This window comes from Brassica oleracea, chromosome C3 (assembly GCF_000695525.1).
Source record: "Brassica oleracea var. oleracea cultivar TO1000 chromosome C3, BOL, whole genome shotgun sequence".
Lineage (NCBI taxonomy): Eukaryota > Viridiplantae > Streptophyta > Magnoliopsida > Brassicales > Brassicaceae > Brassica > Brassica oleracea.
In genome coordinates this window covers 53,705,481-53,717,670 of record NC_027750.1, presented here as the reverse complement: position 1 = coordinate 53,717,670, position 12,190 = coordinate 53,705,481, and the positions used below count along the sequence as shown (strand labels likewise).

At 30.8% G+C, this 12,190-nt stretch overlaps 1 protein-coding gene across 4 annotated transcripts; it reads left to right on the top strand.

Moving 5' to 3' along the window:
* Positions 1–6,223: 6,223 nt before the first annotated feature.
* LOC106331391 (S-adenosylmethionine carrier 1, chloroplastic/mitochondrial) lies at positions 6,224–8,757 on the top strand. Of its 4 annotated transcripts, none has more exons than XM_013769734.1 (13): positions 6,224–6,308; positions 6,474–6,544; positions 6,660–6,773; positions 6,890–6,972; positions 7,076–7,152; positions 7,268–7,358; positions 7,452–7,505; positions 7,581–7,676; positions 7,767–7,856; positions 7,961–8,012; positions 8,251–8,312; positions 8,381–8,461; positions 8,562–8,757. In XM_013769734.1, the coding sequence occupies exons 2-13, from the start codon at positions 6,490–6,492 to the stop codon at positions 8,685–8,687; spliced, it is 981 nt and encodes a 326-aa protein (XP_013625188.1). In that variant the 5' UTR covers positions 6,224–6,308; positions 6,474–6,489; the 3' UTR covers positions 8,688–8,757. The 4 variants fall into 4 exon arrangements, with proteins under 4 accessions (XP_013625188.1, XP_013625189.1, XP_013625186.1 ...); XM_013769735.1 differs by having other exon boundaries at positions 6,258–6,308; positions 6,479–6,544; XM_013769732.1 differs by lacking the exon at positions 6,224–6,308 and adding an exon at positions 6,320–6,328.
* The last annotated feature ends 3,433 nt before the right edge of the window (positions 8,758–12,190 follow it).

Below are 12,190 nucleotides of genomic sequence, written 5' to 3'. Positions count from 1 at the left end.
TCTGCTGTCAGAAAATAAATATATAAATTAAAATAAAAGATAATCAACATAAAAAAAAATTAAATAATAGTAAGCCCCTTCTCAAAAAAAAAATTAAAATAATGATTGCTTAATAGCTATTTTAGAGTATATCATAACTTGTGTAAATAATGTAATGGTGTGTTCAAGAAAGGTTAATAGTTATTTTACAATTATGATTTGTAATTGAAACGTACAAATATTATGAATTTCAAATAGCAACTTAAAATCATGACTGACAATTGAAATTTATAAAATAATTTCATAATACTATGTAGAAGGTACTACTGGAGTTGTAGTTGAAACAGCTTTGTACCAGATTAAAGACTAGACTTCAGGCAGGTCAGGGAATTCTTTTTAAAAAGTTCATTTCTTTGTTAGGTTTAACTTTAATTCCTAAACTATTTTTGATCTTAGGATAACATTTTGCTATAAGCAATTTAGTAAGATTTTAATTAAAAGTTTTTTTATAAATTTTAGGAATTTTTTTCTATGTAAACTAGGCGTCGTAAAAAAACTTTAAAATATTTATTAACAGATAAATATAAATTATATTTTAAAATAAAATTTTATTAATATTGTAAATTTTCTTTTTCGTATCAATATTTTAATATAAATTTGATTAATTAAACATAAAAACAATATTTAAGAATATGCATGTATATATTTGAAATTATAATCTTAGATAGATTATCTATCTATTTATTTTAATTAAATATATTAAATGAATTTTTAAAATTTGCATAATTACCAAAAATTAAAATTAAATAATATTTACAAAATTTGTAGATATATAAGAAAATAATGATTTTACGATTAAAGTTCTATAATTTTCTAAAAAAATTGTATACATTTTTGAAAATTTTAGTAATAAAATTGTATAATTTAAAAATATATAATTAAATTATATTTCAAAATTTGTAATGCTACGTTTGAATATATTTATTTTAATGATGATTTATGAGTTATTCTCATATTCTAAAACAATTTCTAAAAATATAAATTGACATTAAATGTAATATATGAGTTATTACTATATTTTAAAAAGTTTACTAAAAATATAAATTAACATTAAATGCAATTGTCCATGTCATATTAAGTTATAAGACATGTCATCAATTTTAGTAGCCATGTCATATTTGTTTTGTGAAATTGATTGTAGAAAGTACATGTGGCAAAATCATTTCGCAAATATATTCTAGGGGATTATTTAAAAAATTGGGGAAAATATATGTCAATATCCACTTGGATATGTTCATGACCGCCGCTGGTAACAATGCTAAATTGTCGACGACGCAGCTAGAAAACAGTTCAATTTTGCTGGCTGGCATCAACCCCTTGTATTACTTTCTAAGCAAGAAATTCTTCATGCAAGTTACTTCATGATCAGAAACTCTCATTCAACTAACTTACTCGTCAAGAAATATATGACACTGGTCTTTGCGCTGGATGCTATTAACGTGATATGTGCATGTAGGAGAGAGATCACTCCACAATCAGCTCCCTTCTTACGATAATTGTTGATCAAATAATCTGCATGGTTATTGAAATACAGACATAGAATATTTACAAAAAAAATAATAATAATACAGACACGCTGTTTCCAGACATATCTTCAATCTGATCATATATATATATATATATATATATCATGTGTATAATTCAACTTCCTTTGTATGTCTCTTCTCTTCTCTTCTCTACACCAAATCAAACATCTCTTAGTAAATAATGGCTTTGATCGGTTTATTTGGAGCATTCCTAGCTTCCTTTTGCTTTCTTATCGTCTATTATTTTCTAAACAAGAAACCCTTTGATTTCTTGCATATCAAGATTCTTTTGGAAGCTGCAAAAGTGGATAGGGTTCGGACCAGAGCAGAAGATGGTCGAAGCTGAAGCAATAATTGATCGTGTTTGTGCAAAATATATACCAGCTAAGAGAGATGAGATACAATAAGGGACTAGTAGTCACCATGAAGATGCTTTAACCTTTTTCATAAAACTAGATACAGCCAAGTACTAGTCCCATGAAGATGCTTTAACCTTTTTCATAAAACTAGATACAGCCAAGTACTAGTCCCATGAAGATGCTTTAACCTTTTTCATAAAACTAGATACAGCCAAGTACTAGTCCCATGAAGATGCTTTAACCTTTTTCATAAAACTAGATACAGCCAAGTACGAGTTCTTGGATCCGTTCGATGATAAATTCCTAAGAAGTGTTGTTTTGGGTTTGATCTTAGCAGGAAGAGCCACCATGGTCCCAGCTCTGTCTTGGTTCTTCTGACTTTTGTCTGAAAATCCTCAAGTGACGACTATGATTCGCGAAGAAATCAACAAGAATCTACCAAGAACCCCTTGTGGCCAAGAGAACTTGGACAAGCTCGTGTACTTACATGCCGCGTTTTATGAAGCAATGAGGCTATATCCACCAGCTCCATTCCAGCGAAAGACTTCTATAAAACCAGATGTGCTTCCAAGTGGACATAAAGTGGATGCAAACTCTACAGTCATGATCTTTCTTTACGCGATGGGAAGGATAATCATCTTTTCTTAAATGTGAATTTGCCAAGTTATATGTTCAACCAATAGTATTTTAAGAAGATATGAAATATGAAATAAGATTGGTTGGTAAACCTACAAGTTCACCCTAGGGGGTGAACCCGAGAAAAAATTTATTTCCAGAATGCATGGTTAATATCAAAACTTGTATAAAAATGATAAGGTAATGGTATTTCAAGAATCTATATATTAAAAAAAAATGTTTGCCTCCCTCTTGTTGCGCCACCTCAGCATCCATGTCACAAAGTCGAGTTCTGAGAAGCCGACACGTGTCCCTTCTATTAATACTCTGCGTTTCATTTATAGAGTGGGCTGTTGCTTTCAGTTTTGTTATAGAGTTGAGCCGAAACTGAAAACATTGTCGAAGCTCAATATTGACAATCTTGCAATCATCTATTTTTAAGGTTCATGATATTCTTCAAACTCTGATTTGTTAAACCGACCATGGAGTTTCGGATAGGTTATGAGAGACGAATTTTACGGCCAATCTTTGGTAAGAGCTGTCATTTGTGTCGATTTGTCTGTATTCCTTCTCGACGGCAAAGAAAAACCGGACCGTTAAGGGATGCATTCAATGTTGCCATTGACAACCTTCTTAATTACCCACCCTTCCATGTTTCCTCATTCAATGAATATCTTTTTTCTTCCAGTAGGTGTATCTTCTGCTATAAAAGGTGAGCTTGGAACCCGTGAAAATCATCATTTCATTCCACACAACCATAAAAAGAATTCTTTGAGCAGAATGTGAAAGAAGAAGGAAGAGAGGCGTACATGAGTCTCACTGGAAGAGCCTAAGCTTGATGGACCAAGTTTGCCAGAAAATAAATTGGAAGCTCAGGTCTCGAACCTTGATTTGGTTGGTCAGACTGTTGTTCTCAAAGAAGTCGACGAGAGTTACAGGAGAGTTACAGGTCGGGATCGACATCTGAGTCAAATCTAGAAAGGAGAGCTTTGATCGATTAAGGAGGTATGAGTGAGATTCGCGAATCTCTCTCAAGCTGACTCAACCGAATATGGATGTGCTTACCACGGAGATAAAATCGTCGGAGGAATACAAAAAATAGCGACGGGAGACGCATCGGGATCGACAGGATTTTTGACCATCCGGTAAGTCGGGCCTCTATAGACATGACAACAACTGAGTCGCTGATATTGTCATCGCAACAAAATCAGATAAGGAATAAGAAGCTTAGCTTAATTCAATCTCAGATGGAGACTGAAGATTGTTGGAGATGATTAGATTTGGAGTTCTGTTGAGACAAAATAGTGGCAACGGATTTGGTGCTAGGATGAGCTTGGAGGTTAACGAAGATGAGGAAAAGATTAGGTATGAAGAATAGAGGAAGACGATTGCTAAAAAAAAAAAGAATAGAGGAAGACAAAGGAGATTTTGTTTGATTCTTGGTGTCGAAAGAGAAAAAAAATTAGGTTAGAGTTGGTCAGGTGACTGTTATTGGGCCTCGGCTCTAGCTTTATTACAGCAGCCCACTCGAAAGCCCACTTCTAGATACCTGCACAAAGACGAGTTTGTTAATTTTGTACGTGAAAATAGAAAAATAGGATGCAAGTCATACGAGTTTACGAACTTTAAAATATATATGTTTCTCTTTAAAAGATATTTAAAACATATAGGTCGTACTTTGATAAAGCACATAAAGCACATATATGTTTCTTTTTAAAAGATATTTAAAACATGTTCACATTTCATCAAATCAAAGTCTACGGAAATTTTAAATAAGTGAATATGTCAGTTTTCTTTTAAATCATTAAAATCAAACCAACAAAATATTAAGAAAAACCACAACAGATAATTGGAAAACATATAAACCAGATATAACAAAAAAAACATAAAAACAAAAAAAGAAAAAAAATTGTATTAATATAAACAAAAAGATTTATTCAAATAAATGTGTTAAAAAAACTCATGAATTCCAAAACAAAATTAACCATGGATTCTATACTGATATAATCATAATTTTTTATATATTTGCATGGCCAAAAGTATAGATGTAATACAAAAAATGACAAAATAAATAAAAGTATAAATAAATTAAGATAACCTAAAACAAAACTAATCAATAGATATATATGCAACACCAAAATAAGTTTAATTATAAAATTTAGTTAATAGCAACAAGATTGGATTGAGTTCCTGACATTAAAAAATTTTAACACATAAAATAAAAAATATAACAACAATTATAAAAACAAAAATAATAAGAAAATCATTCCCGCGCGTAGCTCCATTAAAAATATATATTTGAAATTTTGAAATTGCTTTTGGAGATGTTCTTAACACGAAACAATTGGTTTTAATTCGTACTCCATTATATGTTCATCTTTTAAAAACTAATAACATAACTATTATATATAACTTTTATATAAACATAAACAAATCATCTTTTAAAAAATGTATTCATCTTTCATATATTTTTTCAATTTCAATATTTTGATGTTTTCATTGAATTACAGAAGATAATATACTATCATCAAATTCAACACACATTATATATCAAATAATTTAATAAAGTAGGTAAAATTTAACTAATATATAGTATCATAAAGTTAATTTTTTTTTTTTGAACAACATAATCAACTATTGTAACATAAGCAAAATATATATTATCACATATAAGCCCTCCCCACCTAAAACTTTATAAAAGACAAAACTCATTATCATATACATCTCTTGGAAATGAAAACTTAAAACATAAAACACAAAATCATATAAAATAATAACCTAGATCACAAGTAAAGTATATCCCGACGTAGGGCGGACCGATCCTAGTGGTTAATATATAGTTGTTTTATAATTATAATTGATAACTGAAATGTATAATATTATGAATTTGAAATATTTAAGTATATTTACAGTAAAATCATGATTGATAGTTGAAATGCATCTAATATTATGAGTTTTCATAATATCTAGTGTTAGAAAATTAAATAGAAAGAATGGCAATTCTTTCAAATAGCTTCTTAATTTTCAAGTTTTTGTCACCAAAAAAAACTTCCAAAGAAAAAAATGACTAAAAGATATTTCATTAAATACACAAAGATTGTTCTACACATTGCTTAATAGATATATAAATACAAATTAAAAATTAAATTAGAAATAATAATTTTTTTATAATTTTGAATTATATGTTTTCAATTCAAACTTTTTATAAATAAAAAATTCAAATATTTTTTTCAAAAAAAAAAAATCTTCAAATTTTCTTTTTTGAAATTCGAAAATGCTTTTGAAACTATTTTAAAAATATTTATTTTATAATTTTCTTAATTTTATTTAAATTTTAAATCTCACTTTCAAAACCTCACCGCTTAACTCTAAACTATAAGTTTATATTAATTAACCATATGGATATAAGTGTATATTTACGATTTAATGAAATTTCTTTTGATCATTTTTTTTTTTGGAATCTAGTTTGGTAGAAATAAATTAAAACAGATTATCATAGGAAATTTCTCTAGAAAAAATGTCGACTAATTACATCACAAGAGCATATAAAATGTGATTTATTTAATTAACGTATACATATCTCAACGAGAAATCGATGACGGGCTTTTACAGCAATGGCAAATTACTTCTTTATGGGCTTAGTGGGTCCTTTAAGGCCCATAACTGTAACGAGAGACTCTTTTAATCAGACATCGAAAAAGCCGAAGAAAGTGAACTCTCTGCGCTATCTCCACCCGTTCCTCTCTCAACTCTACCTACTCATCCTCTGGTAACTATACTTTCTATCCTGTAATCTGGTCTCTATAGCATTGACTACGTTTACTCGTTATCTCTGAATATATATGTTGGTGTATTGTATTTGTACGTTTCTTCACTTTGGTTGACTAGTTTGGGATTGGTTTTGAGTGTAATGAAATTGAATTGGTGAAATTAGGTCAGAGAAGCTTCTGATGGCTCCTCTTACACTCTCTGTTGATGTGAAGAGCTCTTCAGCCAGTGCTCCCGGTAATTAAAAAACAAAAGAGATGTCTCTCTTTTTTTTTTAATTATTATATATGTTCATGTTTGACTCCATTGGAGGAGAGAAGTGTGTAATAATTTGTTTGATGGGTTTTGGCAGATGTCTCGAGTAGGGTAATACAGATTCCACAGATCAAAAAGAGCAAAGGCTTTGCTTCAGTCAGTACACAAAACGAAAACGAAAACCCTTTTGATTTCTTCCGCACTCTCTTTGGTATGGAACCACTTTGTAGTGTCTCTTTTGGCTCGTAATTTTTATGAATTTAGTGTAAAGATACAGACTTTGGATGTGAAGATGTTTTCTTTTCTTTTTTTTTTTTGATGATGCAGAGGGGTTTATAGCAGGAGGTACAGCTGGAGTTGTAGTTGAAACAGCTTTGTACCCTATTGATACTATAAAGACTAGACTTCAGGCAAGTCAAAAAAAAAGTTCATTTCTTTGTTTTGATTGAGTTTAACTGTCTGAACAAAAAGAAAAAAAAAAATGTTGAATTATTTCTTACCTTTATGATGTAGGCAGCTCGTGGAGGTGGAAAGATTGTGCTGAAGGGTCTATATTCAGGATTAGCTGGAAATATCGCTGGTGTCTTACCGTAAGTGCTCTCATCCATAGTGTTCCTATTTTGTTGATATAAAAAAACCAACTTTCTAGTAACTACAAATGATGAGTTTTTGACAAAATTGTATCCCTGTCCTGTTTCTATGTAGGGCTTCGGCTTTGTTCGTTGGAGTTTACGAGCCCACAAAGCAGAAACTGCTGAAGACCTTTCCTGATCATTTAAGCGCAGTTGCTCACCTGGTGAGAGATTTTCTTTATCTAGACTGTTGAATTTGTTCCTTGTATTTTGAGAGTGAAGAACAGTAATCTTGTCCCTTGTATCAAATTCCACAGACTGCAGGGGCCATCGGTGGACTTGCTGCCTCTCTTATTCGAGTGCCTACAGAGGTATAAACTCCCTCTCTGATCCTGTTCTGCAATATAATCCTTCCGAAGTGACATTCCCATGTGTGTGTTGTTTAGGTTGTGAAGCAGAGAATGCAGACTGGTCAGTTTGCTTCAGCTCCCAACGCTGTTCGAGTTATTGCATCGCAAGAGGGCTTTAAGGGTCTCTATGCAGTTAGTAACACTAACACCTTTTCGCTTAAGCTCTTCCTTTTAGTCTGTGGTTTTTTTGCTGTGTAGTAACTTATTTCACTTTTCTTCTAGGGATACCGATCTTTCCTATTAAGAGACTTGCCGTTTGATGCTATTCAGTTCTGCATATATGAGCAGCTCTGCTTGGGGTATAAAAAAGCAGTAAGTATTCTTGGCAAAAAAATAATCAAAAATACAGTAACTTAATAATATTTTGGCATGAGATTTAAACTTTGCTCTAACTTCTTCTTTTTTGTTTTGGCTAGGCGCGTAGAGAGCTTAATGATCCTGAGAACGCTCTAATTGGTGCATTTGCTGGTTCGTGAACGCTTTAAATACAAAACTTCCGGATCCATTAAGTTTTGGTAGATGTTGCAAATTTCCTCATAATCTGACCTGAGACAGTTAGGTTTAATTGACTGAACTGAAAGAAGACTCAAACGTTGCTTTGTATCTTTAACAACTTGTTATTACAGAGGAACCAGTTAGTCACAGTGTGTGATTATTAAGTATAAACTTGGTTGATCGTTGCCTTGTGCGGTCGTGGTTTATGCAGGTGCTCTGACAGGAGCAGTTACCACTCCGCTTGATGTAATCAAGACAAGATTAATGGTTCAGGTAGTAATAGTTTTATCACATCTTAAAAAGTCTCTCCAAGTTCCAATCTTCTTTCTTGTTCTTCTCAGGGATCAGCCAAACAATATCAAGGTATAGTTGACTGTGTTCAAACAATTGTAAAAGAGGAAGGAGCTTCTGCTCTCTTAAAGGTACGTACACCACACGCACACACTAGTTACCACTTTATCATAAGTTGAGCAGAGCTTCTTTTAGTTACTACAAAAACGCTAATCCTTGCACCACTATTAGGGTATTGGGCCAAGAGTGTTGTGGATAGGTATTGGTGGTTCAATCTTCTTTGGTGTGCTCGAGAGCACGAAGAGAACACTTGCTCAAAGACGTCCCAAGACGGTTAAAGAATCCAAAGAGGATTGAGTTTATTTCAGCTTATTATGATTCTTGAGGACAATAAAATGGTTGAAAGATGATACTGTTTGACATTCAACCGAGTCCCTTTGTGTGATCAGACTTTGTCAAGTACTTATGTTCATTTCAACTTTCATTCAATAAATAAAATATCATTTCTTGAGCACACTATTCAAATATTATTGAACCTAATTAATTTTATATGTTAATCTTCGTTTCTATGTGTACGATAGACCTGAGACGGATCGGATATCCGGGCAATTTTAAGGTATCCGGATAAAGATCTGGCGGATCCATAATTTTACTATTTTTATCCGAATCCGGGGTTCTCGGATATCCGGGTGTTGGATATCCTTGTAAAAATTGTAATATCCGGCGGATATCCGGATCCGGATTTGGATCCTTAAAATAAATAAAAAATATTATTAATATATAAAAAATATTAAAAATAATTTAAAATAAAAAAAATATATAATGTTTTCAATTATTTATATGTATAATATTACAAAATTTACATATATATTATAAAAATAAAAATATATTAAATTAATTAATTTTTATATATTGATATTACTATTTTTGAAATAGTTATTAATAAAACTTACGGATCCGGTATCCGGACTAAAAAATTAAGGTATTCGGATCCGGATCCGGCTTTGACAGATCCAACATTTTACTATCCGGATCTGGATTCGGCCCCTCCGGATATCCGGATTTTCGGATCGGATCCGGATCGAATCTCGGATCGAATTCGGATCTCGGATCGAATCTGGATCTCGGATAAAAGTCTCAGGCCTAGTGTATGATAGTTTTTTATAATAAAAGAGTATCGTAAGTTCTTGGCCGTTGAATCTTGAACAAATATTTTCGGACCCTCCCAAGAAAATAAAGGAAATGGATAACTTGTAATGGCAAACATAAGTAATAATAACATATGACTTTTATGGTAAGACCTATTGTTTATATTCATATTAATTCACCCTGAATTGTGTCATATTGATTGGTGCAGTTATGTCCAATCATTTGATGGTCCCTCCATGTTTGGGTTTTCAGTTTCACTTGATTGTTGTTTAATTAGTGTTCAATTCTTTTCTCATGTTTTGACATTTGTCACTGATAGATATGTTTTTTTCTCGTCTCTTTTTTACTCCCAAATGCATATCTTTTTCTTCGTTGTCTTCAGAGATGGTTCCAAAAATATGTCTAAATCCATGCTTATGCTACCTTGCGTATTCTCTTTTTCTTCTTTTCTTATACAACAAAAGAAAATGCAAAGAACCACGGGAGGAGTAAGATGCATAAGGAAGGGCATTAAGAGAGGAGGTCGGCATAAAGTGACAGAGGAAGGACAGAACAAAAACAGCTTTGGATGGTCGGATTAATATAATGTTGTCAAATTATAACACTAACAGACGCAGAGTCCCCCACGGTGTCATCATTTTTCTTCGTGCCCCTTTTTGTGGTTCCCCCAAACAAAAAGAATATTCTTATTTCTTAGTTTTTGTTGCCCTTGTACTAGCTAGATTAGTCTTTTATAAATTGATATCAGAATGTTACATATGTGTTGTAAGTTGTAGTTATGTTAAAGATCGTATTGTTTCCTTTTTGGGTGTGACTTCATTAGTTGTCTGCCCTAACGAGAAGTCAACTTTAAATGTTTCGAAGTTTGTTTAGAAAGTCAATGAGATTACTGCCTTTGGGATTTGATACATGCGCAGACAGTTGAACTTAGGGTTGGACAAAAAACTCGGATCCGAAGAACCGAACAGAACCCAATCCGAAAAAGTAGTACCGAACCCGAACCGAAATTGATTAAATATCCGAACGGATTCAAAATTTTTATATCTAAAGAACCGAAACCGAATCCGATCCGAACCGAAATATCTCGGGTACCGAATGTAACCGAAATAGATTTATATACCTAAATATATTACTTATTTTTAGATTTAATATATATTAAAAACATCAAAAATATATAAGATACTCTTAAGTTGTCTAAAATACATGAAAATATACATAAATAGTCAAAATTAAACGTCTAAAATAGCAAAAAATATATTCAAAACCACAAAATACATAAAATATCTATTGATTTTCTATCCAAATATTCAAATCAAACCAATTTATATGTTAATTTTAGGTATTTTGACATATATTATACAAATTTATATGTAATATATTATTTTGTCTTATAGATTTTGAGAAATTTTAAGCATATAATGAATATTAAAATTTTAAAAATAATTTAAATGGGTTATCCGAACCCGAACAGAAATTTTGAAATACCCGAATGAGGCTGAAATCTTTAAACCCAAAAACTCGAAACCCGAATAGATCTGAACCGAACCTGAATGGGTACCCGAACGCCCACCCCTACTTGAACTTATTCGTCCAGTCTCACTCTGACTCGCTAAATTGAGTTGTTTTCTTGGTTATTTGATCAAAATTTCCTTAACCCGTTTTTTTATGTTTTTTTTTTAAAACACAACTTATATTAATGCAGGTGATAGCCATTAAGACCTCACCATCTACAAGACTTTGTTTTGCTAATGAATCAGTTTCAGTTAGGTGATAGCTATTAAGACTGCACATGCGGACGTAATCGTCTTACAAATATTTATTAGTTTAAATTTTACTAATTGAAATGTTCCGAAAAGTTTAAATGAAACATCAAATTATCTATATATGACAAAAATTTCATCAAAATATATATGCTTATTATTGAGTCAAAATTTTTAACTCATATATTAAAACAATTTTAGAAAATATCTTTATACAAATATTTTTTTTTAATTAATATTTAATTATAAAAAATTATCTTGTTTTAAACTTTTATAACAGAAAAAAAAATTGTTTCCAAATAAAAACATTAATAAATATACTAATTATCTTTTTTAAAAAATATGATTTAAAATAAATAAATAAATCTATCAATTTTTTGAAAATTTTTAATTAGGAGATCTCTTACATTTTAAAATATTCATCTTTTTATTTGCAAATATGTTTTTTTGTATGTTTCTCGTAGGATATGTAATCGAATACTGCTTTTCTATTGGTAGAACATAAGCATGAAATTTTGTGGTAACCAGTTGGTGGTAACATATATTAGCAAAATTCACAATTGTTAAATAATATATTTTTTAAACTAAACACTAATAAATTAAAATAATAAATTGCATATGTTATTGATGAGCTTATATTAACAAAATGGAAAAATATATAACCTTTGTGATACCAAAAATGCAGATATAATCATTTCATGACATATAAGAAAAAAATCTTCTTATATAATATTAATAAGATAATATATCAAATATTTGTGTAGATGATAATTATCATATTTTTCTTAAAACTATTTATTATCTAATATAAATATTATTAAAATCTAAACTATTAAAATTGAAGTACATATTTGAAATAAGGCAATTGTCCAAAAGAACACCTTTCAAGTTTATGTCACAAAAATGACACCAGAAAATGAAAGTCACAAAAATGACATTCATTAAAGGGTA